The 27,408-nt window shown below is 41.0% G+C and overlaps 2 protein-coding genes across 10 annotated transcripts in view; one reads left to right on the forward strand and one right to left on the reverse strand.

Moving 5' to 3' along the window:
- Nucleotides 1–10,999: 10,999 nt before the first annotated feature.
- Cldnd1 (claudin domain containing 1) lies at nucleotides 11,000–27,400 on the reverse strand. 4 transcript variants are annotated; one of them, XM_035444444.1, is made up of 6 exons: nucleotides 27,274–27,327; nucleotides 26,157–26,200; nucleotides 25,641–25,950; nucleotides 24,140–24,250; nucleotides 22,825–22,962; nucleotides 11,000–11,624 (listed from the first exon to the last, which is right to left on the reverse strand). In XM_035444444.1, exons 1-6 carry the CDS (start codon nucleotides 27,278–27,280, stop codon nucleotides 11,482–11,484), a joined length of 753 nt encoding a protein of 250 aa, XP_035300335.1. In that variant the 5' UTR covers nucleotides 27,281–27,327; the 3' UTR covers nucleotides 11,000–11,481. The 4 variants fall into 4 exon arrangements, with proteins under 4 accessions (XP_035300335.1, XP_035300336.1, XP_035300334.1 ...); XM_035444445.1 differs by lacking the exon at nucleotides 11,000–11,624 and adding an exon at nucleotides 21,258–22,681 and having other exon boundaries at nucleotides 26,157–26,207; nucleotides 27,274–27,334; XM_035444443.1 differs by lacking the exons at nucleotides 11,000–11,624; nucleotides 27,274–27,327 and adding exons at nucleotides 21,258–22,681; nucleotides 26,726–27,058 and having other exon boundaries at nucleotides 26,157–26,207.
- Gpr15 (G protein-coupled receptor 15) overlaps nucleotides 18,882–27,408 on the forward strand; it is a 40,394-nt gene continuing 31,867 nt past the window's right edge. For 4 of the 6 annotated variants that reach the window (XR_004769880.1, XR_004769881.1, XM_035444439.1 and 1 more), the window contains exons 1-3: nucleotides 18,882–19,005; nucleotides 19,906–19,974; nucleotides 21,030–21,096. The gene's annotated coding sequence lies outside the window, so the exon portion shown is untranslated. Of the gene's footprint in view, nucleotides 19,006–19,905; nucleotides 19,983–21,029; nucleotides 21,097–27,408 lie in introns of all 6 variants that reach the window. The other 2 variants (XM_035444440.1, XM_035444441.1) reach the window with 2 other exon arrangements.

A 27,408-nucleotide genomic window follows, 5' to 3' on the forward strand; every position in this document is an offset into this window, starting at 1 on the left:
TAGATCCTTATCTATCACCATGCACAAAACTTAAGTCCTACTGGATCAAAGACTACAACATAAATCCAGCCACATGGAGCCTTTTTTAATTTACATTTTTCATAAAGTTTATTTATTGATTTTTTTCCATTTTTATTTGAATTAGAAACAAGATTGTTTTACATGTCAATCCCCATTCCCTCTCCCTCCCCTCCCCCCTTATTACCCCTCCCAACTAAAACCCTACCTATCACATATCCTTTCTGCTCCCCAGGGAGGGTGAGGCCTTCCATAGGGGGTCTTCAGGGTCTGTCATATTCTTTGGGATATGGCCTAGGCCCACCCCCCGTGTGTCTTGGCCCAGGGAGTATCTATCCCTCTATGTGAAATGGGCTCCCAAAGTCCACACCTATGCTAGGGATACGTACTGATACTACAGGAGGCCCCATGGATTTCCGAGGTCACACTGAGCCTCTTATAAGAGAAAGTGGGTATTACCCTTGAACAAATTGGTACAGAAGATCACTTCATGAACTCCGGGAGCACAGACACTGAGATCGACTATTAATAAATGGGACCTCCTGAAGCAGAGAAGCTTCTTTAAGCCAAAGGACACGGTCAACAAGATAAAACAGCAGCCCACAGAATGAGAAAAGATCTTCACCAATCCCACATCTGACAGAGGACTGATTTCCAAAATATACAAAGAACTCAAGAAGCTACTCACCAAAACACCAAACAATCCAATTTAAAAGTGGGGGTCATAGATAAATAGAGAATTCTCAATAGAGGAATCTATAATGGCTGAAAGACATTTGAGAAAGTGCTCACCATCCTTACCATTAGGGAAATGCAAATCAAAACAACTCTGAGATACCATCTTGCTCCTGTCAGAATGGCTAAAATCAAAAACACCAATGACAGTCTATGCTGGAGAGGATGTGGAGAAAGGGGAAGACTTCTCCATTGGTGATGGGAGTGCAAACTTGTGTGGTCACTTTAGAAATCAGTATGGCAGTTTCTCAGGAAAATGGGAATCAGTCTACCTCAAGATCCAGTGATTCCATTCTTGGGCATATACCCAAAGGATGCACATTCATACAAGAAGGGCATATGTTCAACTATGTTCGTAGCAGCATTGTTTGTAATACCCAAAACCTGGAAGCAACCTAGATGCCCCTCAACAGAAGAATGGATGGAGAAAATGTGGTAGATTTACACAGAGGGAAAAAAACAATGGAATCTTGAAATTCGCAGCCAAATGGTTGGAACTGGAAGAAAACATCCTGAGTGAGGTAACCCAGTCACAGAAAGACAAGCATGGTATGTACTCACTCATATATGGATATTAGACATAGAGCAAAGGAGTACCAGCCTACAGGAAACAAGGAGAACCCTAAGAGAGACATATATGGTCCCCCAGAGTAGGGAAAAGGGACAAGATCTCCTGAGATAATTGGGACCATAGGGAGAGGGGAGAGGGAGCTAAAAGAATTAGAAGGGGAGAAGAGGAGTGGAAAAGGGGACATGAGAGAGCAGGAAGATTTAGTCACTGGAAAGAATAGAGGAAATCATGAAAAGAGATACTATAATAGAGGGAGCCATTATAGGTTTAAAGAGAATTCTGGCACTAGGGAAATGTCCAGAGATCTACGAGTTTGAAACCAACTAACAACCTAAGCAATAGTGGAGAGGTTACCTTAAATGCCCTTCTCCGATAATGGGATTGATGACTACCTTATATGACATCCTAGAGCCTTCATCCAGGAGCTAATGGAAGCAGAAGCAAACACCCATAGCTAAACACTGAGCTGAACTCTGGATTCCAGTTACAGAGAGGGAGGAGTTATGAGCAAAGGGGTCAAGACCAGTCTGGAGAAATGCACAGAAACTGCTGACCTGAACAAGGAGTTGCTCATGGATCCTAGACAGATAGCTGGGAAACCAGCATAGGATTGTTTAGAACCCCTGAATGTGGAAGTCAGTGAGGAGGCCTAGGCAATCTATGGGGCCTCTGGTAGTAGATCAGTATTTATCCCTAGCAAAAGAATAGACTTTGGGAGCCCATTCAACGTAGAGGGTTACTCTCTCAGCCTAGACACACAGGGGAGGGTCTAGGCCCTGCTCCAAATGATATTACAGACTTTGAAGATCTCCCATGGTAGTCCTCATCCTCCCTGGGGGGCAGAAAGGGATTGAGATAGGAGGTGGGGAAAGGGGGGAGGGAGAGGGAACTAGGATTGACATGTAAAAGAGGCTTATTTCTAATTTTAAATTGGTCTAATTACAATTATAAAAATAAAAAACTCTAAAAAAAAGAAATCTTAATATCAAATAAAATAGACTTCAAGTCAAAACTCATCAGAAGAGAAAGGGAAGGACACACACTTACTCATCAAAGGAAAATTCCACCAAGAGGGAATTGCAACTCTTAACATCTATGCAACAAATACAAGGGCACTCAAGATCATAAAAGAAACACTACTATAATTTAAATTAGACACTGATAATGGGAGACTTCAATACCCTATTCTCAGCGATATACAGGTCATCTACACAAAAACTAAATAGAATTGCTGGAGCTAACAGATGTTACAAACCAAATGAACCTAGCAAATACTTACAGAACATTTCACCCAAACACAAAAGAATATACCTTCTCAACACCTCCAAAATTCACCAAAGCAATCTACAGATTCAAAGCAATCCTCATCAAAATTCCAGCACAGTTCTTCACAGATCTTAAAAGGAAAACTTTCATCTTCATATGGAAACTAAAATCTCAGGATAACTAAGACAATCCTGAATAATAAAGACCTGCTGGCAGTATCACCAGCCCCAATTTCAAGTTGAACTACAGAGCTACAGTAATAAAAGCAGCACAAAAATAGACACATTGATCAGTGGGATCTAATTGAAGACCCAGACATAAATTTGCATACCTATGGATGCCTGAATTTTGATAAAGAGGCCAGAAATATACAGTGAAAAAAGAAAGCATCTTCAACAAATGGTGCTGGTCAACCTGGATGTCAGCATGTAGAAGAATGCAAATAAATCCGTATCTGTCATCCTGCACAAAACTCAACTCCAAAGAGATCAAAGACCTCAACATAAAACCAGATACACTAAGCCTGATAGAAGACAAAGTGGGGAATAGCCTTGGACTCATTGGCACAGGAAAAGACATTTTAAACAGAATATTGTTAGCACAGGCATTAAAACCAACAATTAATAATGGGACCTCATGAAACTGAAAAGCTCTGTATGGCAAAGGACACTGTTGTTCCAACACAGCAGCAACCTATAGAATGGGGAAATATTTTTACCAACTACACATCTCATAGAAAGATAATATCCAATATAAACAAAGAACTCAAAAAGTAGATATCAAGAAAATAACCCAATTTAAAAATGGGGTATAGATCTACACAGAGAATTCTCAAAAAAATAAAAATAAATAAATGCTGAGAAACACTTAAAGACATGTTAAACATCATAGTCATCAGGGAAATAGAAATCAAAACTCTTTGAAATTGTATCTTACACCCACCAAAATGCCTAAGATCAATAAAACAAATAACAGTTTATGGTGGCAAGGATATGGTATAAGGGGAACACTCACACATTGCTGGTGGCAATTCCTCAGGAAAATGGTAATTGATCTACCTCAAGATCCAGCTATATCACTCCTGTGTATATAACCAAACAATGATTCATCCTACCACAAGGACACCTGCCCATCCATGGTCATTGCTGCTCTATTCCTAATAGTCAGAAACTGGAAACAACCTAGATGTCCCTCAACAGAAGAATGGATAAAGAAAAATATGGTGCATTTAAACAATGGAGTAACAGAAAAAAAATTACCTTGCGTAACCTCTAGCAACCCAACCTGTTACCAAGACAATAGGTTCCTTTCCACAAACCGATGGAAAGGCCCCATTGCTGAAAACAATGCCTACCCAACTCACTGAACATGGAGAAGTCAAGCTGGTGTCTTTTCCTTCTCTTTGTTTTGTCCTATTCTGATGTGTATGTTTTTGTTTTTATCTTGTTTTCTTGCTGTCCCTTAGATGTCTGGGGTTTTGGTTTTGTTGTTATTGTTGCTTTGAGACAGGGTCTCTCTGCTGTCTTGGGATTCACTATGTAGACCACACTGTTCTCAAACACACAGAGATATGTCGGACTCTGCTAGGAACAAAGGCTTGCACCACATGACAGCACCAGTTTTCTAATGAGAGACAGATAGAGTGTGGACCCAGATCAGAGAGGAAGGGGAGTAATTGGATGGAGTGGTAGAACTGGAAAGTATAATCAAGAAATATTATTTGAGTAAAACATCTATTTCAACAGAAAGGAAAACTTTTAAATTAAAAAAAGAAAACCAGAAAACAGACGATTTAGCAATTCCACTATGAAAGTGGAATATACAAGTCTGTACATGAAATGAGATGGGCAATTTACAAGATAAGTGCACACCCATTACATTATGTGCAACTGCCAAGATATGGACTCAGCCTATCCACAAATGTTTGAACCAGCAAAGAAAGCATGGTATGTAAAACCAAAGCAGTATTATTCGGTCTTTAAAAGAATACAGTCATTTGCCACATTCTCTATGAAGTATACTATGTTGTGGACAGTGAGCAAAGTGAAGAAAAACCACTATTATGTGATTTATATGCAGAATTCAAAAGAATCCAACTCAATGGCTAGAAAGACTAGTAATTACCAGGAACTGAAATCTAGAAGAAGTAGGGGAGGAATTGGCCTAATGACAAATTCTCGGGTCCACAGAAATCATATTGTTTATTTCATTGTGCATCATGGTGAACATATAACAATGTAACATATATTTGGGAGTTACTAAGAGTTGCACATTACTCTTTTTTTACTCTTCCCCATAAAAAAATCATTGTAAATGCATGAGGCAATAAGTATAATCATAAACTTGATTGAGTCATTCCAAATGACACATATATGATGACATTATAGAGCATACATATATTCAATTCTGTCAATTAAAAGGCAAATAGATAAAATTATGATAATCCAGATAGTAATAATTATCCACATCCAATATAATACACATTGAAAATAAAGCATTGGTGATATGAACAATAATGAGAAAGGTGATCTCCTCCAACCTCTGACCCCGCTGCTTCTCCCCTCTCTTGGGCTGTAGCTCTCAGCTCCTCCCTGAGCTTTTACTAGCCAGTAGTGTACCATTGTTTCTCATCACTCCGTACCTATGTGCAGACTAGTGATAAGGCTAACAGTACACGTGAGTTTACGATTGCTTCTCATCACTTCATACCTATTTAGATAAGGGTAAATGAGATAAAAATCAGATACATGGAAACCAACACAGAGATCCTCAAATTTTTAAGTATTGAGCATTTGCTTTAATCTCCTGGTCTAAAAGAATACATTATTCCAATTCACTGTCAGGACTGTTGAGAACACTGGGTTCCCAGACAGCAATCTGGTTATCAGTAACAAGTAAATCCCCTTAGAAATAGTTGAAATATTTAAACCATTTTCTACCTGTGGGATGGGGATTGCCACTGATCTCTTTATAGAAATGTTCTCCTAAATGAATAAGAGGAACAGAATTTATTTCTGGGTCTCATTTCAAAGCCGAACTTCATCAGGCAAACCACTGGTCTCTCCAGGAAAATCCAAGTAAGAAATAAGTTAACACTTTCTGCTCAGATATTAACGTTTTAAAGCATGCCTTCTCTGCATTCTTTGTAAGTTTTGCTCTTATTCTAATTTGGTGGTGGGTAGGACCTTTGAAGTCCTCCCTTTCCACAGCTTGAGTCAAATGAGCAGCCCTCTGAATATGAAAAGGCTGGATGTACCAAAGACTAGATGAGCACACTTGTAGTAATAATGGAATACATTAGTAAGGCTTTTGAATTTTTTAATTATGTCATTTGTCTTACTACAAATTAAATAAAGTGGCTTAGTATCCTCTCCAATGATAATGGATTAAAAATTATGTGCTAAACATTCCCTATGAGTTAAATAAATTATATTAACAAGGGATATAATTTCAAAAAAACATGGTCTTATAGACTTCTAATACCATGTTAGGGAGATTTCTCTTATCAAATGAGAATCAAAAATAAAATAAAACATCAGTATAAAACTTGGGAGTAATCGTCACATGGGAAGACTAATAAGGGATTAATACCATAAGACTGGAAGGTGGCAGGAGGAAGTTGCTGAAACAAACACAAGTTCAATTATAAATCTCACGTGTTCATTCAGTCTTAATATTGTTCCTGGAGATAGCAACTTGCAATAAGATTATAAAGGCAGCAGTATTTTCAGGAAAATGAAAAAGAGGTTTGCCTGTATCTTTCCCAAGTACTTGTAGCCTAGTCTCTGAAATTTGGAATTCTAAGCAAGCAATGCTCATGTAAATTTTCTGAAAGTTCCTTGGCAGCAAGAGAGGCTGAACTTGTCTGTGCAGCTTCCTGAGAGGTGAGACATGGGATGCTATTTAAAGGACATGATGAAACTGGTGCATGTTGAACTGTGGGTAGGACTTATCTAAAATAATGTTGTTTTTTCCCTTCCCATCACTATAAAGCCTGAAGTTGTGTAATGTGAGTAGAACTCGGTGATTGTAATGCGACATCACAAATGGAGGCAAATACTTAGCTAAACCAGGGACCAAGATGTTATGGTGGTTCCAGCGGCAGTAGTAGCTATGGCCATGGCAAAGGCTCTAATTACTGCAAGCCAACAAAACTTAGCAGGAGAGGCGAACCAGAGAAGTAACAGAAAAGCTACATGTTACAACAGGTTTGTGAGCTCAGGCAAGCATAGTGCCAGCAGGGCCTAACTGCAACAAAGAAGGCCTGTTTTAGGTAAGGCTCATGTATGTGGGTTTAAAAAAACAACAACAACAACAACTTGAGAGTATTGGTCTCTGCTTGTTTGTTTTGATTTTTGCTTTTCTGTTTTTATGGGTTTCTTTCCTGTTTCTTGTTTTTGTTTTTGCTTCCTGTTTGCTTTTTGAAAGTGAGGGAAGGAGAAGAAGAGTTGGGTGAGGAAGATCTGGGAGGATTTGGGTAAGGGGAAACATGCTCAAAATATGGGAAATATTTCTTCAATAAAAAATTTTAAGATATTTTTCAATTTTTAAATATGTTTTTTATGTACATGTCAGTGCTTGTCACACATGTGCATGTGCTTACAGAAGCCAGAAAGAAGGCACTGTATCCCCTGGAGCTTGAGTCACAGGTAGTCTTGAATTGCCTGACATGACTGCTGGAAATTAACTCCTGCTGTTTGGAAAAGTTGCAAATACTCTTGCAAGCCACATCTCCAGTCCCCCAACAAGAAGGTTTTTATATGCTTTTTTTTAACCTATGATTGCTAAGTATAGATCATCATGCTGAATAAATTGTGTCTTAAAAAAAAAAAAAACAGTTGAGAGTGAATGAGGAATTGGGAAGACAGAACCGTTTTTGCTAAGAGTGTAGTTTGTTATTTTTCACTGAATCCACGTAAAATTATCTAACTTCTAAAACTGTTTATATGTTTTATTTTGGCAAAAATAAAACGCTTTTGAAAACATTGCTAATATCATACTCTATTGTCTATAATCTATTATATATATAATCAATTAAATTTAAACATTTTGTTCATTTGTGTCCCCAATATTATGCAAGAAAAGTAAGTAGCATGTCTTAGAAAGGGAATGTGAGTTTCAAATATTTGAAATTTCAAGCTTCTTTTCAACAATACTGAAACTCCTTGAGGAAAATGTACTATTTTAAGTAGAGAGAGAAAAAAATCAGCACATACGTATGGAGGCAGGCTTAAAGGAAAGATATATTAATTAGAGGACAGGCCCATCAAAGATGGCATGTAAGCAAGGAGAGATACTGGTAAGAGTTGGGAAAAAGAAAGCTTCCATCAAGGCAAGGACTTCATGGCCAACCTGGGAAATGTTGGAACACAGGAAGACAAGGGCAGTGGCAGAGTGCTCGAGTAGCTTGGCATCCTATGTTCAATCACAAGCATCAGCAAAAGCAAACAAGCAAACACACAAACAAACAAAAAGGTGGAATGTAGGGAGAAATCCTGATTAGAAGTACCACTGACCACACCCTCTTGGGCATGGTCAGCGTTATATAACGAGGGTTTAAGGAGGGAGGCACGAATGTGGCTCTCTTTTGCCTGGCTGAGCTGACTAGGAAGCATTTCGGGGTCTATCCTGCTCCAGTGCAAACCTGGTCACTGGCTCCCTTGTGTGAGTACTTTTCCCTAATAAACTACTTGTTTTCAATCTGTTTCTGACTCCACTTTGTAATCGTGTATAGTGGAATAGACTGTAGTGAGAGTCACGGGATCAGACTACAGAGTGAACTGAGCCTATGGGGAAGATTTTCTTACCAATATCACATGCTTTCGTTACTTATTACTGTATCTCAAAACTTAACTTAAGCAACAGCAATCATCTCATTATTGTTGCTTGTGCCTCTTATTGTTGGCTGTGCTCATCTAGGAGAGCCTTGGTACTATGTACTTCAGTAGTTGCAGTCAGATGAAGACTCTAATGACAATCCTCCCAAAAGGTTTCTCCTTTTCCATAGGTGGCAGTGGAGGCTGTCTGTCAGATGTAATCTTACTCAATAGAGGCCCAAGTCTCTCATTGTAGCTTGGCATGATTGGCTGATTTGCCTCCCCACCCCAAAATACATGATATATTTATGTCCCCTTCCCTAGTAGTAGCTTGGAATATGACCTCATTTGGAGAAAGGTCTTTACAGAAGTAGTCAAATTAAAATTGCTTCATTAATGAGGTTCTTAATCCAGTATGATTGATCTCCTTTATTTAGAAAGAGGGAGGGGGCTGCAGAGATGGCTCACCGATTAAGAACACTGACTGCTCTTCCAGAGGTCCTGAGTTCAATTCGCAGCAACCACATGGTGTTTCACAACCATGTATAGTGAGAGCTGGTGTCCTCTTCTGGCCAGTAAGCCCTCTTACACATTAGATAGACAGACAGACAGACAGACAGACAGACAGACAGACAGACAGACACTGAATGGAGACATATTCAAAAGTAAAAATGACACAGAGTCATAGGTAGACTATGATATAAAGATGGAGGGCCGGAAAAAAAAAAAAGATGGAGGATTAGGATTAGAAGGATTAGAAACTAGGAGAAAACAGAGGATTTATCTCAGCATGAAAGGGAGCATGACCCCACCTATACCTTCAGTTCAGACTTTAGCTTCCAGAATTATAAAATAATATTCTTCCAGTATAAAGCATCTCTTGCCATGTTGGTCCTAGGAAATGAATAAACCTGGATTTCCTTACACCGTGGCTACTTAGCTCCAAGAAAGAATGGACTAAGGAGATCAAAGTGAGGTCCGAGGTATTTGGAAGACCTTGTGGAAGCTTCTGTCTCACTTGTTGTGTTGAGGCACTCACGTACCTGCCTACAACCAAGGAGAGGAGCAGAAGGCTGATTACTGAGGGAAAAGGGAAAGTCCACATTATCACACTGTAAGAATAGCACGTGGGACTGGGAAGGTGGCCTAGGGGTTAATAGTGCTTGCTGCTCTACCGGGGGACTGTGCTTTAGTTTCTCAGGACCCAAGCCAAGCAGCTGACAACTACCTGTAACTCCACCGCCATTGGGTCGTTCATCCTCTTCTAGCCATTGTGAGCATCTGCACATGAATGGCATATCCCACAAAGACATGGCGACAGAGAGACGGGCATACATGCATACACACACACACACACACACACACACACACACACAGAGAGAGAGAGAGAGAGAGAGAGAGAGAGAGAGAGAGAGAGACTTTCAAAGAAGAAACAAACAACAAAAAAGCCAGCATGTGGATGACACTATGGTGACCAGCTTTGGCTAAAATCAACTGCTACAGAACACAAGGAGTTAAGAAAGATAACAGGGCATGGCAAGGGGATGATAAAGGATATTTTGGAAAGGAATTATGGTACTGCTCAACTCATTTTTGTATTTGTAAAGTTTTGCTTTTCTCCGAATAAATGAAAATTAAGCAATGAATTCCAAGTGTGTCTCTCAAACATCCAAATTCCTCATATGTTCTCTGACTCAATTCTAATAAACCCATGAGTCAACTTAGTTGGCACGTTAAGTCCATAAAGTCCCCCAAAACTTCACCTTCCTCATCAACATCACCAGACTTACGCAGAAGCTATGTCACTTATACTAACTGTACATGAGGATTATTTCATTTTTCGCTCACTAAAACCTGAGACAGCTAAGAAAACAATGATCAGTATGTTTGAGTCACTTGCTCATATTTTCCTGTAACTTCAGGCTGCTGACTGTAATACCCATATCCTCAGCTGTCAGAAACCAGCATAGGACTGTTCCAGACCCCCTGAACGTGGGTGTCAGTTAGGAGGCCTAGGCAAGCTATGGGGCTTCTGGTAGTGGAACGGTATTTATCCCTGGTATATGAATGGACTTTGGGAGCCCATTCCACATGGAGGGATATTCTTTCAGCCTAGACACATGGGAGAGAGCCTAGGCCCTGCTCCAAATGACTTGACAGACTTTGAAGATCTCCCATGGAAGGACTCACCCTCCCTGGAAAGCAGAAAAAGGATGAGATGGGGAGTTGGTGGGGGACAGGGGAGGAGGGGAGTGACAGGGAACTGGGATTCAGATGTAAAACAAGCTTGTTTCTAATTTCAATTTAAAAAGAAAAAGAAAAAAACTTGCAGAAGTCCCAAGGTTGTTCTGCAATGCAGAACAACACATTGTTTTTTAAAAATCAATTTCGGACCCTGGAGAGATGGCTCAGCTGTTAACAGCATTGACTGCTCTCCCACAGGTCCTGAGTTCAATTTCCAGTAACCACATGATGATTCACAACCACCTCTAGTGGGATCTGATGCCCTCTTCTGGCATAAAGATGTACATATAGACAGAGCACTCATACATAAAACAAACACATAAATCTTTTTAAAAATCAACTTCAAACATTCAAAAATCAGGGGAATTTTTTAATAGACAATGCAATGATGGTTTAATCTCATTTCACATAAAGACAATTAATGAGTATTATGAAATGGAGGCATTGCTGTGTAGCCACATCTTTCAACCACACACTCAGAAAAAGAAAAAATCAGACATTGCAATACTTTTTCAACATACTGAATGAAAATGTCCTGTCAATTAAAATGTTCAAGCTACACTAATCACAGTTTCCTTTCTCCATCAGATGTGGATCAGTGTGTGAAGTCCAGAGGACCAGCATACCAATGTGGAGCAGACCCAGTGCATTGACAAAGCTGTGATCTTTCTGACCTATGAAGACCCCTTGGGGATAGCTCTGACCTTAATGGCCTTGTGCTTCTCTGCATTCACACCTGTGGTTCTTGGGGTCTTTGTGAAGCACCATGACACTCCACTTGTGAAAGCCAATAACCGGAATCTCAGCTACACCTTGCTTCTCTTACTCATCTTATGTTTCCTTTGTGCCTTGCCATCCCAACACAGCTGCATGCATTCTGCAGCAAATCACATTTGGAGTAGTATTCATTGTGGCTCTTTCCACTGTGTTGGCCAAAACAGTGACTGTGCTTCCGGCTTTCAAAGTCACAGACCCTGGAAAAAGGATGAGGTACTAAATCAGGGGAATTTTTATAAAGAAAAATTTAACTTCTGAAAAGTAGAGGAAGCTGACAACATTTAGTTCTTATTCCTCCTGCACAGCACAGCCTCACTAAATATTTGAATGTATAACTTTGCATTATAAACTACTTTCTGACCCACTAAAACAGCAGACCTAAGCAAGTGGGAGTTCACAGACCCCAGTCTGACAGTTGGGGAACCAGCATAGGAATGAACCAGACCCCCTGAACTCGGGTATCACTTAGGAGGCCTAGGAAGTCTATGGGGCCTCTGGCAGTGGAACCAGTATTTATCCCTAGTGCACAAATGGACTTTGGGAGCCCATTCCCCAGGGAGGGATACTCTCTCCACCTAGATACACCGGGTGGGCCTAGGCCCTGCCCTAATTGATATGACAGATTTTTGATGATCCCCATGGAAGGCCTCACCCTCCCTGGGGAGTGGATGGAGGCTGGAATGGGGGGTCTGTGAGGGGCAGGGGGGATTGGAGAGGAAACTAGGACTGATATGTAAAACAAGATTATTTCTAATTTAAATAAAAATGTATATAAAAATAAAAACTACTTTCTGTCATCATGCTTCAAATTTTAGCACCTATTTTCAGTTAAAATAGCAAGTTCAAATTTGCCAGTTACAAATTACAAAGTATACTCATTTGAACAAATCCTCACTGTGTCAGTCCACCTTTTACAATAAAAATGACCAAAAGAGCTTACTTAGAAGGGATACTTTCATTAATTTATGACATGGGTAAATACATGGCTATAATATAATTAAGACAATAACAAGTAAACTGAATATATCAATTCGCTTTAAAGAGAAAATAATATAAATTACAGAGATAACTATTGAGTTGTATTCTATTTCTATAAAGACATGATAGAGATATTCGACAGAATTCACTTCAATTTTATTGACCATTTAGTTTAATTTACCTTCCTCTTTGTGTTAGAATTTTATGCTGTGTTCTGGCTGCTGAATTGATTTCAGGAATCAAAAACTAGTTGATCCTGTTTAAGGAATTCCGAGAAAGGCGGCTCTAAGTAAGGAAATACAAGTGTGGGAAAGCACGTATTTTCAAAGTAGCATGATGTGTTGGGAGCAATGAGTCATATGCTGTGATTGCTTACAGGTACATTCTGTTTCATGTGCTATCAGATGAGGAAGGAAAACAATTCCATGTGAAATAAAGGAAAATAGACTGAGATTAAAAAAAAAAACCCACAATATTCCACAGGCTAAAAAAACTATTGAGCATTGTAAAAACATGCTTTTATATAGAGAGGTGGGTCTATGTGGAGCTAGTTGTTTGTAAATTTATGGAATTAACATGAAGAAAATAAAAATAGCCTTTTGCATCACTAGGATGTAGCATATACAGTAAGTTTTTGTGCTGCTCTGACCTGACAAAAAATTTACTGAATATTCTTTTTTAATTTGGCTCACACTTTGGGTGTTCAGTATATGGTGACTTGGATCCATGTTTGGTAGGGCATTTCGTCACACGTTCCATAGGATAAAGATGACTTTTTACTTCATTATAGACAAGCAGAATGAACTTACATCTAATCCATATGTCACAGCACAGAGAAGAGAGAGAGAGAGAGAGAGAGAGAGAGAGAGAGAGAGAGAGAGAGAGAGAGAGAGAGAGAACTGTAATGGTATGGGCTTCTGAAACCTCAAAGCTCAATCCCAATGATTCGACACCTCCAAAAAGGCCACACTCCCTAATCCTTACCAAACAGTGCCACCAATTGGGTACCAAACATTCAAACATATGAGCCTTTGAGGAGGGCATGTCATTCAATACACCATACAACATTATGAGTAAAATCAGTTAAAATGTATGATTTCATAGAGTTTATAACAATTCTAGAAGGGACAGAGTATTAGACAAAAATTACTACAATTTAGTAAATGGTGACTGCATTTAAGCACACTTTCTAATTGTGTTACCATACTTTAATTAGAAGCTCTATGTTCTAATGGAGGTATTAGAAGCCATGCCAGATTTGAAGAAAGTGGTCCAAAAGTTTAAAACATGACTGTTAGCTCACCACCATCCTAGAAGATCTGTGTGGTGAATAACCAGCTTGGATAATTGGGACACAGACATTCTCTGAAGATGTCTGGGGACTTACAGTCCCATCCTCTGGGGCGAGGGGGACAGAATTGACCTCTCTTCACTCTATTAATCCCATTAAGAGAGGGATTACTCAGATATATGGCACATGCCCATTGGAATTGGGGAGCCCGTAAAAGAAAACACACAACTCAGTCTAGGGGAGGCCAAAGATGAAAATTTGGGGGAGATGGGCCTGAAGCTATAAACTTTGTACTTCTATCAGAGAAGAAACCTCTGCGTGTACAGTAAGATGTCTGCAATTTATAGCAGGTATTTTGGAAAGCATCCGCTTGTTTGCATTGCCTTTGTTAGCAATGGAAAGTATGCATTGGTGTTTAAAACCAAAGACACAATGAAATATAAGATGCAGCAAACAATACCTGGGGTCCATTACACATTCAAAATGTTTTTGACTGTTGACCATTCAAAAACCTTTCACTGTTGCAAAGCTTTTCTCAATAGCCACATGGAATTATGCAGCCCTCAGATGGAATTGTATTATTTCAGAAGCTGGGCTCTAGGGGACCACCCACTGGAGTGCCATCTTGTGACCAGAGGACAGGCCCTTAGCAAACACTGAATTTGCTGGGGTTTTGGTCTTAAACACCTAACCTCCAAACCTGAAAGAATAAATAAATTATTTACTCACTGCATGAGTTCTGTTCTGACAGACTTTTTTAGCTGCTAGGCTTTAATTACAAACCGGTGAGTACAAGCATTGAAAGGCCACAAGTCTCACCCTAAGGCAGTCTTGTTTGAGCATAAGGATGAAAACGTAAGCTAGAAAGCAAAAATTCTTCTACTGTGAGTCATGTGAATGGCTAAAATGCCTGTGTACTGTAGCCCTGCTCGTTTTGAAGTAAACCTTTATTAGAAACTGAAGACTCTTCTCAACCTCTGTGCTGGTGCACAGCCATAGTGTACACAGAAACTTGGAAATTGCATGCATTGTGGTCTGAGTTGAAAGGCTGCTTCGTGTGTGTGTGTGTGTGTGTGTGTGTGTGTGTGTGTGTGTGTGTGTGTGTGTGTGTGTGTGTGTGTGTGCGTGTGTGTGCGCGCGCGCGCGCCTCCAATTAGCAGTTAGCCTTTATCGGCTCTTATACTTCAGGATCTGTCCTAAGCCCTCTGCAAGTCATAACATCTAACATGCACAATTGTGCGACAGAAGTGAACTATTTTCTTTTACAGCTAATCCATCCTCAGTCTCTGGCTTGTGGAGAGACTGATGTCAGTCACTCATGCTCGTTTCTTGCTAGTTCTAGGGAAGAGAAATTTTGGTAAAACCAAACATTCATCTTGACAGAGGTCTAATCACCCCCACCTACAGCTGCCATGAAAGCACTAGAGAAATTGATGTCCCTTGTTTTCAATGGTTTCTTTCTTTCCTGTTATCAGTAAAAAGAGGGGGGGCAGGAACACTCTCATTTCTTATAAATAGGTACAATTTAATATCTCACTTTGCCTAGTTTTTAAAGCAAACTTTACCACAGGTGTGTATTAGGGCACAATATAGTATATGTAGCATTGGTGCACACATTTCAGGAATCAACACTGGAGGGGGCTTGGAGCGCCCCTCCTGGGGAGGCTTTACTTTGGAACTGAAGTCAAAACAAGCAGGACTTCCTTCTACATCGCGGTACATCTCAGTCTTGAGACCTACCACTGAAAACCACTGGGTTACAGACATCCCCCACCCTTGTCCCCAAGCGAAGTGGTGTTGCTGTGGTTCTTCAAGAGCAACAAAGGCATTTCTCAGCCCAGAGCTACTCAACACTGACTGGTAAATGTAGGTCAACCTGAGCCAATGGTCCTTGAGTTCACTGTCCCATCAGTAATCAAGGACACACAGACATGGGAGTAAGCAAAGAAAAAGCAAGCATTATCAAGGAGAATCAAAGAAGGGAGAGAAACTCCTAGAGTTGTGAAGGGCCCCTGAGTGGGAAAACTGCAGTGCTCCTCCAAGAGGGCACTGAACTGGCACTGGCCAGGCTATCCATCCAGGGTCTTTTTTTTTATGTCTATGCAAGAAATGAGACAGCAACGGAGGCCATTTCTATAAATTGGTTAGTTCTCTGTGCTTTTCTTAGGCCAAGAAAATTAGGTCACGAACTCCATGCTTTTTTTTTTTTTTTTTTTTTCCTGACAAGAGGGAGATGATTATGGGCTCTTAGCACATTGCTCACCCAGCGGGGTGTAGCTGAAGGCCCTCTCCTGTCTCTCTGACTTCTGCTTTACCATCCGATGACCAGGATGGACTGGTATGCACCAGCTCGGACTGGTGTCACTGCCAGTATTGCTGGTGTCTTGCTGTTTAGCAAATGATGTTCTTTGTTCTCAGACTCAGACTCACGTGGCCAGTTTAGTTTCCCCACTACAGGGAACGAAGCCCTGTCACAGCTACTCAGAATGAGCTGCAGTTTCCTGAATTGCCTCTCACTTGGCTCCTTCATGGGGTACTCTGGGATGCTGGACTAGGAAGACTTTTTAGAAACTCCTTATAATTTAGCCCATTACAAATTACACAATTTAGTTGGCTGCATTAGAATCAAGGACACCACAAGAAAACTCAATACCTGGGCTCATAGGGGCTCAAGGACTGAATCCACACCCAACGAGCCTGCATGGAGCTGACCTAGGCACTCTGCCTCTATGTGACAGTTGTGTAGCTGGGTCTATTTGTGAGACTCCTAACAGTGGGAGCAGGGGCTGTCTCTGACTCTTTCACAGGCTATGGGGACCCTACTCCTCATACTGAGTCACCTTGCCCAGCCTTAATACATTGGGAGGGGCTTAATCTTACTGCAACTTGTTTTCTTGATGCTCATGGAAGACCTGTCCTTTCCTAAACAGAAATGGAGGAGGAATGGATTGGGGGGTGGGAACAGAGGAGGGCAGGCTGGGAGTCGGGCCGAGGGGGGAATTGTGTTCAGGATGTAAAATAGATGTACACATATTTTCAAAAAAGAATCTGTGAAAAGACAACAGAGCTTTGCCTATGTTCCTCAGGTGGGCTGGGGGCAGCGAAGGCAGCTGGAACTGCTTCTCCAGAGCACTTCCCTTATCATTTGCTCAACTTGGTGTTCTCACACCCAAGGGCAAGCCCTTTTATTTCTAAGGGATACTGTTCCTGGCCAGACCTCACAGTTTTAATACTAACATCCATTTAACTCTAATGCTTGACCTCATCACTTTGGTGTGGTGGATTGAAGCTGCCTCAAAGGGTCAAGCCAGCAACTTAAGACAATTCTGGAAACAGAGGGGTAGCATCCAGGAAAGCAGGGACTATGTATTTTGTTTTTGTTTACTTCACTGCCTCTAAGAACTTGTCACCAAAAAATAAATAAATAATTGTTTCTTACTTTTTAAATGCTATTTTAATTTTTGTAATTTTAATTATGTTTGTGCACGGTGGGTGCAGTACCTGCAAAAGCCAGAAGAGGGTGTTCTGAAAGAGTAGTACATGCTCTTAGCTATGGACCCTCCCCAGCACTCTATTTCTTACTTTTAAATACTTTCCTAACATAGTTGCCTACTGAATACACTTTTAAAAGTTTAAAAAGTCACAATAAACTAAACACTCCAAGATCAACTAAATGGGATTGTCTGGAGTAAAAGCATTTTTTGTAAAATTTTGTGCATGCATGTGTGTCTGTGTGGGAGTATATGCCTGTGAGTGCAGGTGCCTGTGGGGGCCAGAAGTGACTGTTGGATCCCCTGGAGGTAGAGTTAGAGTTGTTCCTGTAAAATGCATTCTTTCTTGTGAGCCTCACAGCAAATGTGTGCTGTGAACCAAGCTTAGGTCCTCTTAACTGCTGAGCCATCTATCTCTCCAGCCCACCACTCCACCCCCCCCCAAGTTGTCTAGGAAATTACAATGTGCAATCTAGGCAGAGAACAACTTTGTAAGCTCAGTTACCTCATAATGCAACCAGTCATAATTAGCATTTTGAGTGACTACTTTATGCTGGGCAATTTACATAATCACCACTAGCACCCTGCAGTAGATATGTTAGTCATAGAATATCATAGGTGTGAAAAGTAGGGCTTGGAGAGGCTGAGGCAGACCAAGGGCTTCAAATTTACCATGCTGTCTCCTGAGCTGGAAACTTCATATGCACCATGCTGCTCCAGGGGATGCCCTGACCCAGCAATTATTCCTGTAAAGTACATTCTTTCTTCCATGGGGTCAAAAAGGGCCATAGATACTCAGAGTTCAACCCAGCATTCCTAAAGAATCACATAAATTCCTTCCATGGAAGTTGAGAAGAATAAATTTTTAAGAACTTTTTTAAAGAGTTTGGGAAATGAGCATTACAGAGTAATAAGACAGTATTGTGAGATGACTATATTGTCAAGCCATTAAAGTCAGTCTAACTTCTTTGACTAAATAAGCTTTAAGTTTTGAGCAGGCATCTTGGGTATTTTGAGAAGGAATCAGAAAAGGCAGACTCAAGAAAACAATCAATGGATAGTAAAGGCCGACAGCATGGGGATCACTGGTGTTTACAAACAAGACAAGCTAAAATAAATGAGAACAGACGGCTGTTCGGTTGGGAAGAATCCAAAAGCTGCAAGACAGGTGGGGTGAAGTCCACACCCTGAGCCACTAACCCTGAGTCAGTAGATAAAAGGTGACAGATTATTCAGTAATGCAAACAACTTAAAAGGGAACACAAAGCAAATAGTCTCTATTTCCTATTTCTAAACCTCTTCAACGATAAAGTAATGTAAATGGGATCTTGCTTTCTAAAAGTTGGCTGGAAGTATGTAAATGTTTACATGTCAGAAAAACCTATTAATTCCCTGAAGAGCAAAAAATCTGATTACTGGGGTTAATGACTATGGAAACCTCTCCTCTAAGGTAAATAAGCATTGTTATTATTTTTGGAATGTAAGATTTTCATCATTCATCATTACATAATGAACATACAGGACACTGGCACTTAACTGTAATTTGACCTAAGAGAAAATCATCTCATTAGAACATGTGAACAAAGGAAAAAGAATTTCTCCACATAAATATAACCCCCCCCCCAATGCTTCACTCATTTTCTGAGTCATTATTCCCTTAGGAGAGCGGAAAGGAGGACAAAAGGCACCGCCCATTTGTCAGGACAGAGCTGTACCCTGCCTATCAAATACCAGTTTGCACCTTCAGGGCTAAGTAGCTAGGAGGCTCCAAAGAGAAGTTTTGCAACCTGAAAACTTAAAGAAGTTCACACCTGAATTGTAAGTTTACATGACGATTTAGCATTGAAACGCCCTCATGTTATCTTTTAGTCCGTTGCATGTGTAAGTTTTAAGATTGAATTTATATGTATGCGGTACATGTGTGATAGATTGAGTGTGTGAGTTCATGTGCCATGACACTCTGGGGGAGACAGAGGACAATTTTGGGGAGTGGGATCTTTTCTTACATCATGGGTTCCGGGGATTGAACCCAGGTCATGAGACTTGTGCAAGCAGCAAGAGCTTTAACCCATTGAGTGTTTTGGCTGGCCCCAGACAGATACAAATTGTAACAGTAATAGTATGAAATTTGGTGTTGGTAAGATGAAAACACTGCAACTTGGTGTACAGTCAGGTCACTCTTCTGTCACGTGACTTAAATGAGTTCACGTGTGACTAGTTCCTAACCACACATATACCATTATTGAGACTAATGTGCTGTCATATGAACAGAGAGCACACAGGATTAACCTGAACAAGTAAATTCTAGAATTATTCTCCTATTACAGGAAGTTTTAGTGTTTTCATGGCTATCCTTAAATTTGGCTTAAAAAATACAGAAGACATTTACCCGTATCATTTAATTATTAGAGATGTAAAATTAGTTTTAAAATGCACTTCCAAGTTGCCATAGAACATGTTCTAGAAAACTGGAAATGAATATTACCTTGAAGGTTGCTTTGAAAAGACCACATGGAAAGATTATTAGGATTTATTGTAGACTGCTATCAGCAATTCCATATGGTTCATTGGGAAAAGAAAAACTGCTATCATAGCCTATGACCTGGCAGGGCCCTTTTGCAGACAAAAAGCTGCTGCAGAAGAGGATGTCCTCCTCTCTGCTATGTGAGTCACATAGTCAACATACAGACTAATGGCACTGGCTTTCCATGTTCAAAGGTACTGCTGGTGAAGCAGGAAATGAGTGCAGTTCTGACTACAGCTCCACGATGCATGCAACTGATTGAGGTTAGCAGGTACAGAGAACCGGGGAGGGAGGGGGGAAGAAGCAGGAAGAGTTTGAAATTTCATCTTCATATAAAAAAGTCATGCGGCCAATGATTTACAAATTGTACTTCCAAACGGTCTTTGTACACTTAACTGTTATCATATCCGCCTCAGAAGTTGTTGAAAAGTTAATATCAAGACTAGTTTGGTACCAGGGACAGCAAAACTGGAACCCCAGCTACCCAGGTGGCTGAAGCGAAAAGGACTGCAAGTTCAGGGCCAGAATGGACAACTTAATGACACTATTTTAAAAACAAAAATAGGAATGGATGATGTTGAACACATGTTTATAATACAAGGCAGAGGCAGCAGGAACAGGAGTTCAAAGTCAGGTTTGGCTAAATAATGGATTCAAGGCCAGGCTGGCCTACATAAGACTCCCCCCTCCCCCCCCACTCTCCCCCTTCCCCTCCCCCGCAAAAAAAATCAGAAAAATAAACAGGGCTATGGGTGTAGTTCAATGCTGGCTCACCTAGGATACACAAGGCCTTAATGCCCAGCACCAAAATTTTTTTTAAAAGTGGGTAGAAACTCCAGTAACCAGCTACACCAGAAGCAACTATCCAAAATAATAAATGCTGGCTTTAAGACAGAAGTTGACATTTCATTAATGCAGAACACAAATATGAGGGGAGCAATGGTAGTTCAGTAGCTAAATTCTGTCCTCCTGGAACACAAATATCCAGTCATTAAATGACTTCTTAGGAAAAGCCAGCCAAATTAAGCATAATATGAAGAGATTATAGGCCTAGTTCACAACATGTTTCATTGAAGACACTTTGTTTTCTAATGAGGAAAGGGCTTTCTAGTTTCCTTGACAGACTGCAGCGCCTGAAGGTGCAGCATCCCCTATAGGCTCACTATCTGGCCACTTGGTCCTCACTGTTATTTGGGGAGGTAATGGAACCTTTGGGAGCTGGTGCCTGCTGGAGGAGGTGCTATGACTGGGATGGGCTTTGAGAGTATAGCTTTGCCTCACTTGGATTTTATTCTCCCTCTGTGGTTGCTGTTTGCAGCTGAAGATGTGATTTCTCAGCCTCCTGCTCCGGTTGCCTTCTACCATTATGGACTCTGCCTCTAACTGTAAGTCAAAATAAACTTTCTTCCCTAAGATGCTTTATCACCATGACAAAGAATAGCTAATATACAGATCCAAACACATGAATAACTCATTTCCCACAGGGGTCCACAAAGATCCCGTTTTTTAGGTCAACATGTTGAGACCTAAAACAATTTACACACTCTACATGATTCTCTTTTTTTATTTTTTAAAAAAAGACAGATTTAGGATTTGGTAAGAAATTACTGAGTTACATTTTTTTTTTTAAATCTGTGAAGTTCTACAGTAATGGAGTAAATAAATAAGATTTTTAAAGTTCAATGTTTACAGACATATTATAAAAAATGATTGCATTAGAAGACATTAAATAATGTTGATACACACCAGGAAGGGATTTGGGCACGGAAAGGCACATCATTTCACCACAAGAAATAAAGACCACAGTTGGAAGTTAGTGGGTAGCCACAGCTTTATATCTTGTGGTGGTGGAACCCCCAGGTCTGGGGGTCACTGTTGGTAGGACCTCCCACTTAGTACTTAGCTGGAACAAAGCAGTTGGGAAATGGACTGTGATTCTTCTAATGCTCTGTTAAAAAGAAAGCACTTTTTTAATAAGCCTGGTGTGTGGAGGGGGAAATTCACAGCAGAAATTCACAATGGTTTGGTGGCACTGAAAATCCTAATGAGTTTCAGTTTTTTTTTTTTTTAAAAAAAAAAAAAAACTTAATATAATGTAGTATGATTAATCAGCTTTTCTCATTGAATTGAAACTTTGCAGTTAAAAGCTACAATTTCAAGTAAACATCATTTTTCACTTTTTTTTTCTTGTAGACAATCACAGTATAAACAGCTGCCATATTTTATGTCAGATGAATGAAGCAATGTACCAAAGTTTAGGGACAAGGATGCTAAAAATAATTTCCCAATTTTATGTGCACACATCTTTAGGAACACTGGTACTGCTAGCTGACTGGTATCAACAACAGGAAATTAAACATGAAGTTTTGACAGTGATAACAGATCTCATATGGAATTAGTTTCTAGTTCAGCACATGTTACTACACTACTGCGTTTAGCAGACATCAGCAGGCCCTGTTCTGGGTCAATTTTCCACTGCCAATGTTCTATCACAAAGTAGGTTCACATCTCTACAGTTCTTCTTGTCTGAATTCTGAACCTAGATCAATCTGGTAAAAGACTGAGCCACTCAAAGTGAGCCACATCCATTTTAAGTGGTATTTAGTGGCACTGTATATAAATTAAAGGGACTTTTAGGATAAAATGGCATATCCACAAAAATATGAAAGACAACTGGGCGATAGACAAGGGAAAACTTCAATAGAAAAAAAAATTAAAAACGGCCATTGTCAAGCAGGCAGCTGCCCATTCACGCCACTCGATAGGCCTTCATTAAGGTGTACTCTTTCCGGTTGGTGTGGGCAGCCCAGATGAAGAGAGCAGACGCCATGAACTGTAAGGGAGCCGAGACGCAGGCCAGGCAGAAGGACCATCCAAATTCTCCGGACACATTCTCAGGCAGCCCTAGTTTCTGGTGTAGTAGTTCAATGCCGGCAACATAGCAACTTACAGAGCCCAGTGTGCACAGACCTTCGGAAGAAAGTTAGAAATCAAAGTGTGACTGCGCGAGAGCACAGAGAAAGCTTCTCTAACAGTGTGACAGTATAATGGTATGTGAAGTCACATTGTGGTCCACAGGAGGACAGAGGAATCAAAAGAACTGAGTGACCCACCTGCCAGGAGATGGAGGATGCCCGTGGCAATGGTGGGATACAGGCTTCGGCAGATACAGGCACAGAGTCCAATCAAAGCCCCAAAACACACCAAACCCAAGCTAACGAAAGGTAAAAGGAACTGGCAACGCCAAAGATCTAGTTTTTAAAAGAAGAAAAAAATTATTTCAGACCATTTTCTACAATAGCAATTTCTTTCACATTCTAAAGGATTAACTAGAGCTTTCCTCAGAAAGTGAGAAACAAGTATTTTATTTCCAAAGCCTTGTTTTTCAAAAGGATGGCAACTTTACCCTGAAACAAATAAAAGGCTAACAGTTAAGTTACCAAAGGCTTAGCTTGTGCCATGCAATGTTTGCTACGAGTGTGCTTGCATTACCCCTCCCAGCATCTTACACTATTGAGTGCTACTACTAGTTGTCTTTCGGTAACTGGAGGAACTGAGACAAGAGACATTAGTAACTTATACAAATTAAGAAACGTGAATAACCAAGACTTGAAGTAAAACACAGTTTCCTTCTATAGAGACACAAAGTGAAAATCTCTGCATGATCGAAGGCAGGAGACAGAGTAAGCAAGGGATGATTACAAATGAGGACATAGTGGACGTGGAGTGTACTGGACACTCGGTGGCAGCTATAAATCTCTTAAATTCCCCTTTGTACTTATTTTGTTTTCTAGAACAGCACACAAAGTCTTTATTTCCAAATATTATGCCTTCCCTAATATTCTGCTCCCAATACACTTCTTCCTCTCATTCTCACTGCAAAGGTGAGTAACGGCAACTACTTCACTGATTCCTTTAATACTAGTATCCTAAAAACTGTAACTCAAATCTGAAGATGGTATTTCATTGGCAGTCTAACCATCGAGGAACAGAATACTCAGTACTGTTTGGTTTTGGCATTTACTCTTTGGCTACTACTACCTAGGATTGGAAGGGTACTCCAACAGGCCTGACATGGAGCCCTTGAGAGCTTGTAGAACTTCTACAGGTATGCTTATGTAAGCTCAGGCAATGGGAGTGGGCATCTCACCGTTAGCCTACTAAGTTTTCCCTTATTGGGGCCCACTAATAACATCTTTTGGAGATGTGGACTCCACCCTCCACTGTTTTAGCTACCTCAACTGCAAATTATCTGAGGTTTGGTAAGCATGTTTCTGACCTCCAAATAATATTAGCCATGGAACAGAGCTTACTGGAATGCTGCTGGGGAAGTTACTTAATGTTGACACCGTGCACTAACATTCCAAAAGCAGAGTTCAACCAAACAGATTCTTCTCCCAACTGTCCTGCTGACAGCCAAGTACTCACAGGTCCGAAGCAGATCAATTCCACTATTGTGGTTTCCTGGATCAACATATTTCTCCATGAACTGTTCATTTAGTGAGAAACTCATGCATTTTGTAACCACATCAAAGGACTCTGGAACAAGAACAATCACTGCCTGTTATTTTCATGAAAAACATGCCATAATAATTTCTTTCAGGAACTGTCTTTTGAAATAAAAGGTAATGCAGAAAGACATTCCCCAAGACATACATAATCTGTGTTCCCCAGGGACACACAGGTCACACTGTTGCCACCTCTGAGTCTCATTGACAGTCTCAGGATTTAGACACAAGGAAGAAAACAAGAGGAACAGTAACCTGAGAGGTATGTTAGAAGATTTGTTAGTAACAAAGTAGATATATTAGAGACTAGGAAATATGGACAGGAACACAAAATCTGAAGAATTCTAATCTTCTACCCTAAACTTAATATACCAGCCTCAGTCCTCAAGAGGTGACATACATCATCCTTTCTAGGTTCTTGAACAAGAAATTTCAGTCTTTTTTTTCCCTAAATCTCAATCATTCTTGTCCATATAAATTACAGCAAAAAATCCTAACAGCTTCCTTCAAGAGATTTGCAAGCTCTAGCTATGACCCAGTGCTGCTGTGCTGGTCTGATTCACAATGACCTCGCCCCTGAATTACAACAGCCTCCTAACTGCCGATCCCGAGCTGACACCCCTGCATCCTACCCATGTAAACAGACATCAACCAGAGTGACCGGGTCAGGTCTTTCCTCTTCCGCTCGATAGCTCTCTACAGTCTGTAAGGTGTCCAGGAAACCCAGTGTCCTACACGAACTGTCCCATTCTCGCCTGGTATTCCGATAGTATCTTTTAGTTTATTAACTCTTTATAGTTGTGCAAGTCTCAAATACATTCAGATTTAAAGGCAGAGTTGGTCAAATTATGTCCTCTAAAATATAAGGCAAATATAGGATCCTATTATATAACATAGCTAATTGTTTGTTTTTGGTTTTGTGAGACAGGGTTTCTCTGCATAGCCCTGGCTGTCTCTGATCTCGTTTTATAGATTAAGATGGTCTCAAACTCAGAGATCTGCCTGCCTCTGCCTCCAGAGTGCTGGGATTAAAGGTGTGCACCATCACCACCTGGCTAACATAGCTAACTGTAAGAGGACAATCAACTCACATTTGTTGGCTTGATTTTGAATACCACTTCTTTCACAAATTATCAAATATTTAAAATCTTCAAACTAATTCCTCATGACAGGTGAAATGAATAAAAAATATTCTAATTAGTAAATAAGTATGAGGAGCCAAATGGCTTTCCCAAGATTAGGAAATTACTGAGCCAACTGATGTCAGTGAGGACAACATAACTGCACAGTCGTTGAAGGAAAATTGTAGGAAAAACCAAACAAACACAGAAAATTTCTTATGGCGTGCACAAACCTGCCTATGCATCACTGAGTAGTCATTATTAAGTGGTAAAGGAAAGATAATCGGAAATAAAGACTACCTGTCCTTTCTGGTGGAGTATACCAGTATGTGTTTTTGGGGATGGTGATACACCGTCTCCACAATCCCATTGTGCCATTGTATCGGAACAGTGCATCATTGTAAGTCTTTTCATCTGCCTCATCACCGAGGAAGTCATCCCAGGCCACTTTATTCGAATCACTTGAATTCTCTTGAACAGGACTTCGATATTCATACCAGAAGTCTGTGCCTATTGAGGCAGCCATGTAGATGGTGGAAATGAGGCTAAGTACACAAGCAATCACAAATGCTGTAGCAAAACGGTTATCCATTCTGGCATTCAGACTGCTCTGTTTAAGTCGAAGAGAGAAGAAAAGTTAGATCTCAAGAAAATATATATATTTTTTATCTCAAAACAACCATTTTTCCTATTACCCATCCCATCTTTTTGTAATGCATTTATTATTTTAAAAAATTTACAAACAAAAAAAAAGGCAAACAATAAGTTTAAAACAAAACTCATTCTCATCAAAGTACTTATTGAATGCTCACATACCCAGGACGCTACGGAGACAGAAGTCTTGGTCTCTAGTCTATCACCTGCATACTAAAACAGACAACACTGAAATGGACATACACATTTCCGATACAAACAACAGACATGCCCATGATCAGCAGTGTAGCATGCACACATTAACTGAAGGTTGTATTTTTACAGATGCTACAAAATGTTAAGTGTTTAGGGTTTGAGTGAGAAAAAGACTTAAGAAAGGGAAGCTAGGAACCATCTGCTCTTGGTGGGAAGGCTTCCAAAATGAGGGCAGGAGTGAGGAGTTATTTGAAAATCAGAGCTGAAGGTGTTAACCCAAAGGGAAAGTTTGTTTTAAGCGTATGTCATAGCAAAGAGACCAATAACATCACTAGGTATCAATCTCCCCCAATCCAATTAAAGCTAAGCCAAGCTTCCTCACACAGCCAGCTTCTTCACTCTCTCCATCCCTTACATTTCTCAACCTCCCGAACTGCAACCCTGCTCCCTAACCCTCAAGTATAGCATGCAACCATAAAAACTAAATGCTCGCTACTCGCAAACAGAAACGTGAGTTAGGCAAAATCTGAACACACCCTAGGCGTGGACAGGGCTCTACGGCAGTAGTAAATGGCCGCGGCAAAATGACTCAAGGCGGATCACGCTGAGTCAAACCCTGCCAAGTGTATGGACACCGTGACCGCCTCGAACCCCTCACTATACAGGCACCCGACAACAGGCTCACAAACTGGGGAGCAGAGTTTGGAAAAAGGAAGTGGCTCCGGAAAGACCGGGGCGATTGCAACAATGAACAATAACTCAGTAACTGCGGTTTGTGTTTTGATTTTCAAAAATCTCGCCCATCCTGGTGCTCTCGGGTGACCTTAAAGGCCGGGCTCTGGAAGCTGCGCCTACGCGGTCACCCTGGGCCTGTGGCACAGCGGGGCCTGGCATGGGCAGGCTGGGCTGGGCGGGTGCCCCGGGTACCCGAACCCAGCCAGCCCCAGCCCCCTTGGCCCAGAGCCCCGCCCCTCCCTCCCCGCCCCGCCCGTCACTCCAGCTTCCCCGCCGGGCCGCGCCCCCGAGGGACCCTCTCCCCGCGCCGCGCCGCGCCCCGTGCCGGCCCGCGACCCCGCGCACTCACCGCCCATCCTCTCACTCCACCGGCTTCGCCCTCCAGCTCCGACCACAGCACCCTACTCTCCCCGCGCCTCCTCTGACGCACTTCCCTGCAGAGCCCGCCCCCTCCATAACTCCCGCGCCTCCGCCTCCGCCTCCA

This window comes from Cricetulus griseus, chromosome 4, assembly GCF_003668045.3.
Source record: "Cricetulus griseus strain 17A/GY chromosome 4, alternate assembly CriGri-PICRH-1.0, whole genome shotgun sequence".
NCBI classification, from domain to species: Eukaryota; Metazoa; Chordata; class Mammalia; order Rodentia; family Cricetidae; genus Cricetulus; species Cricetulus griseus.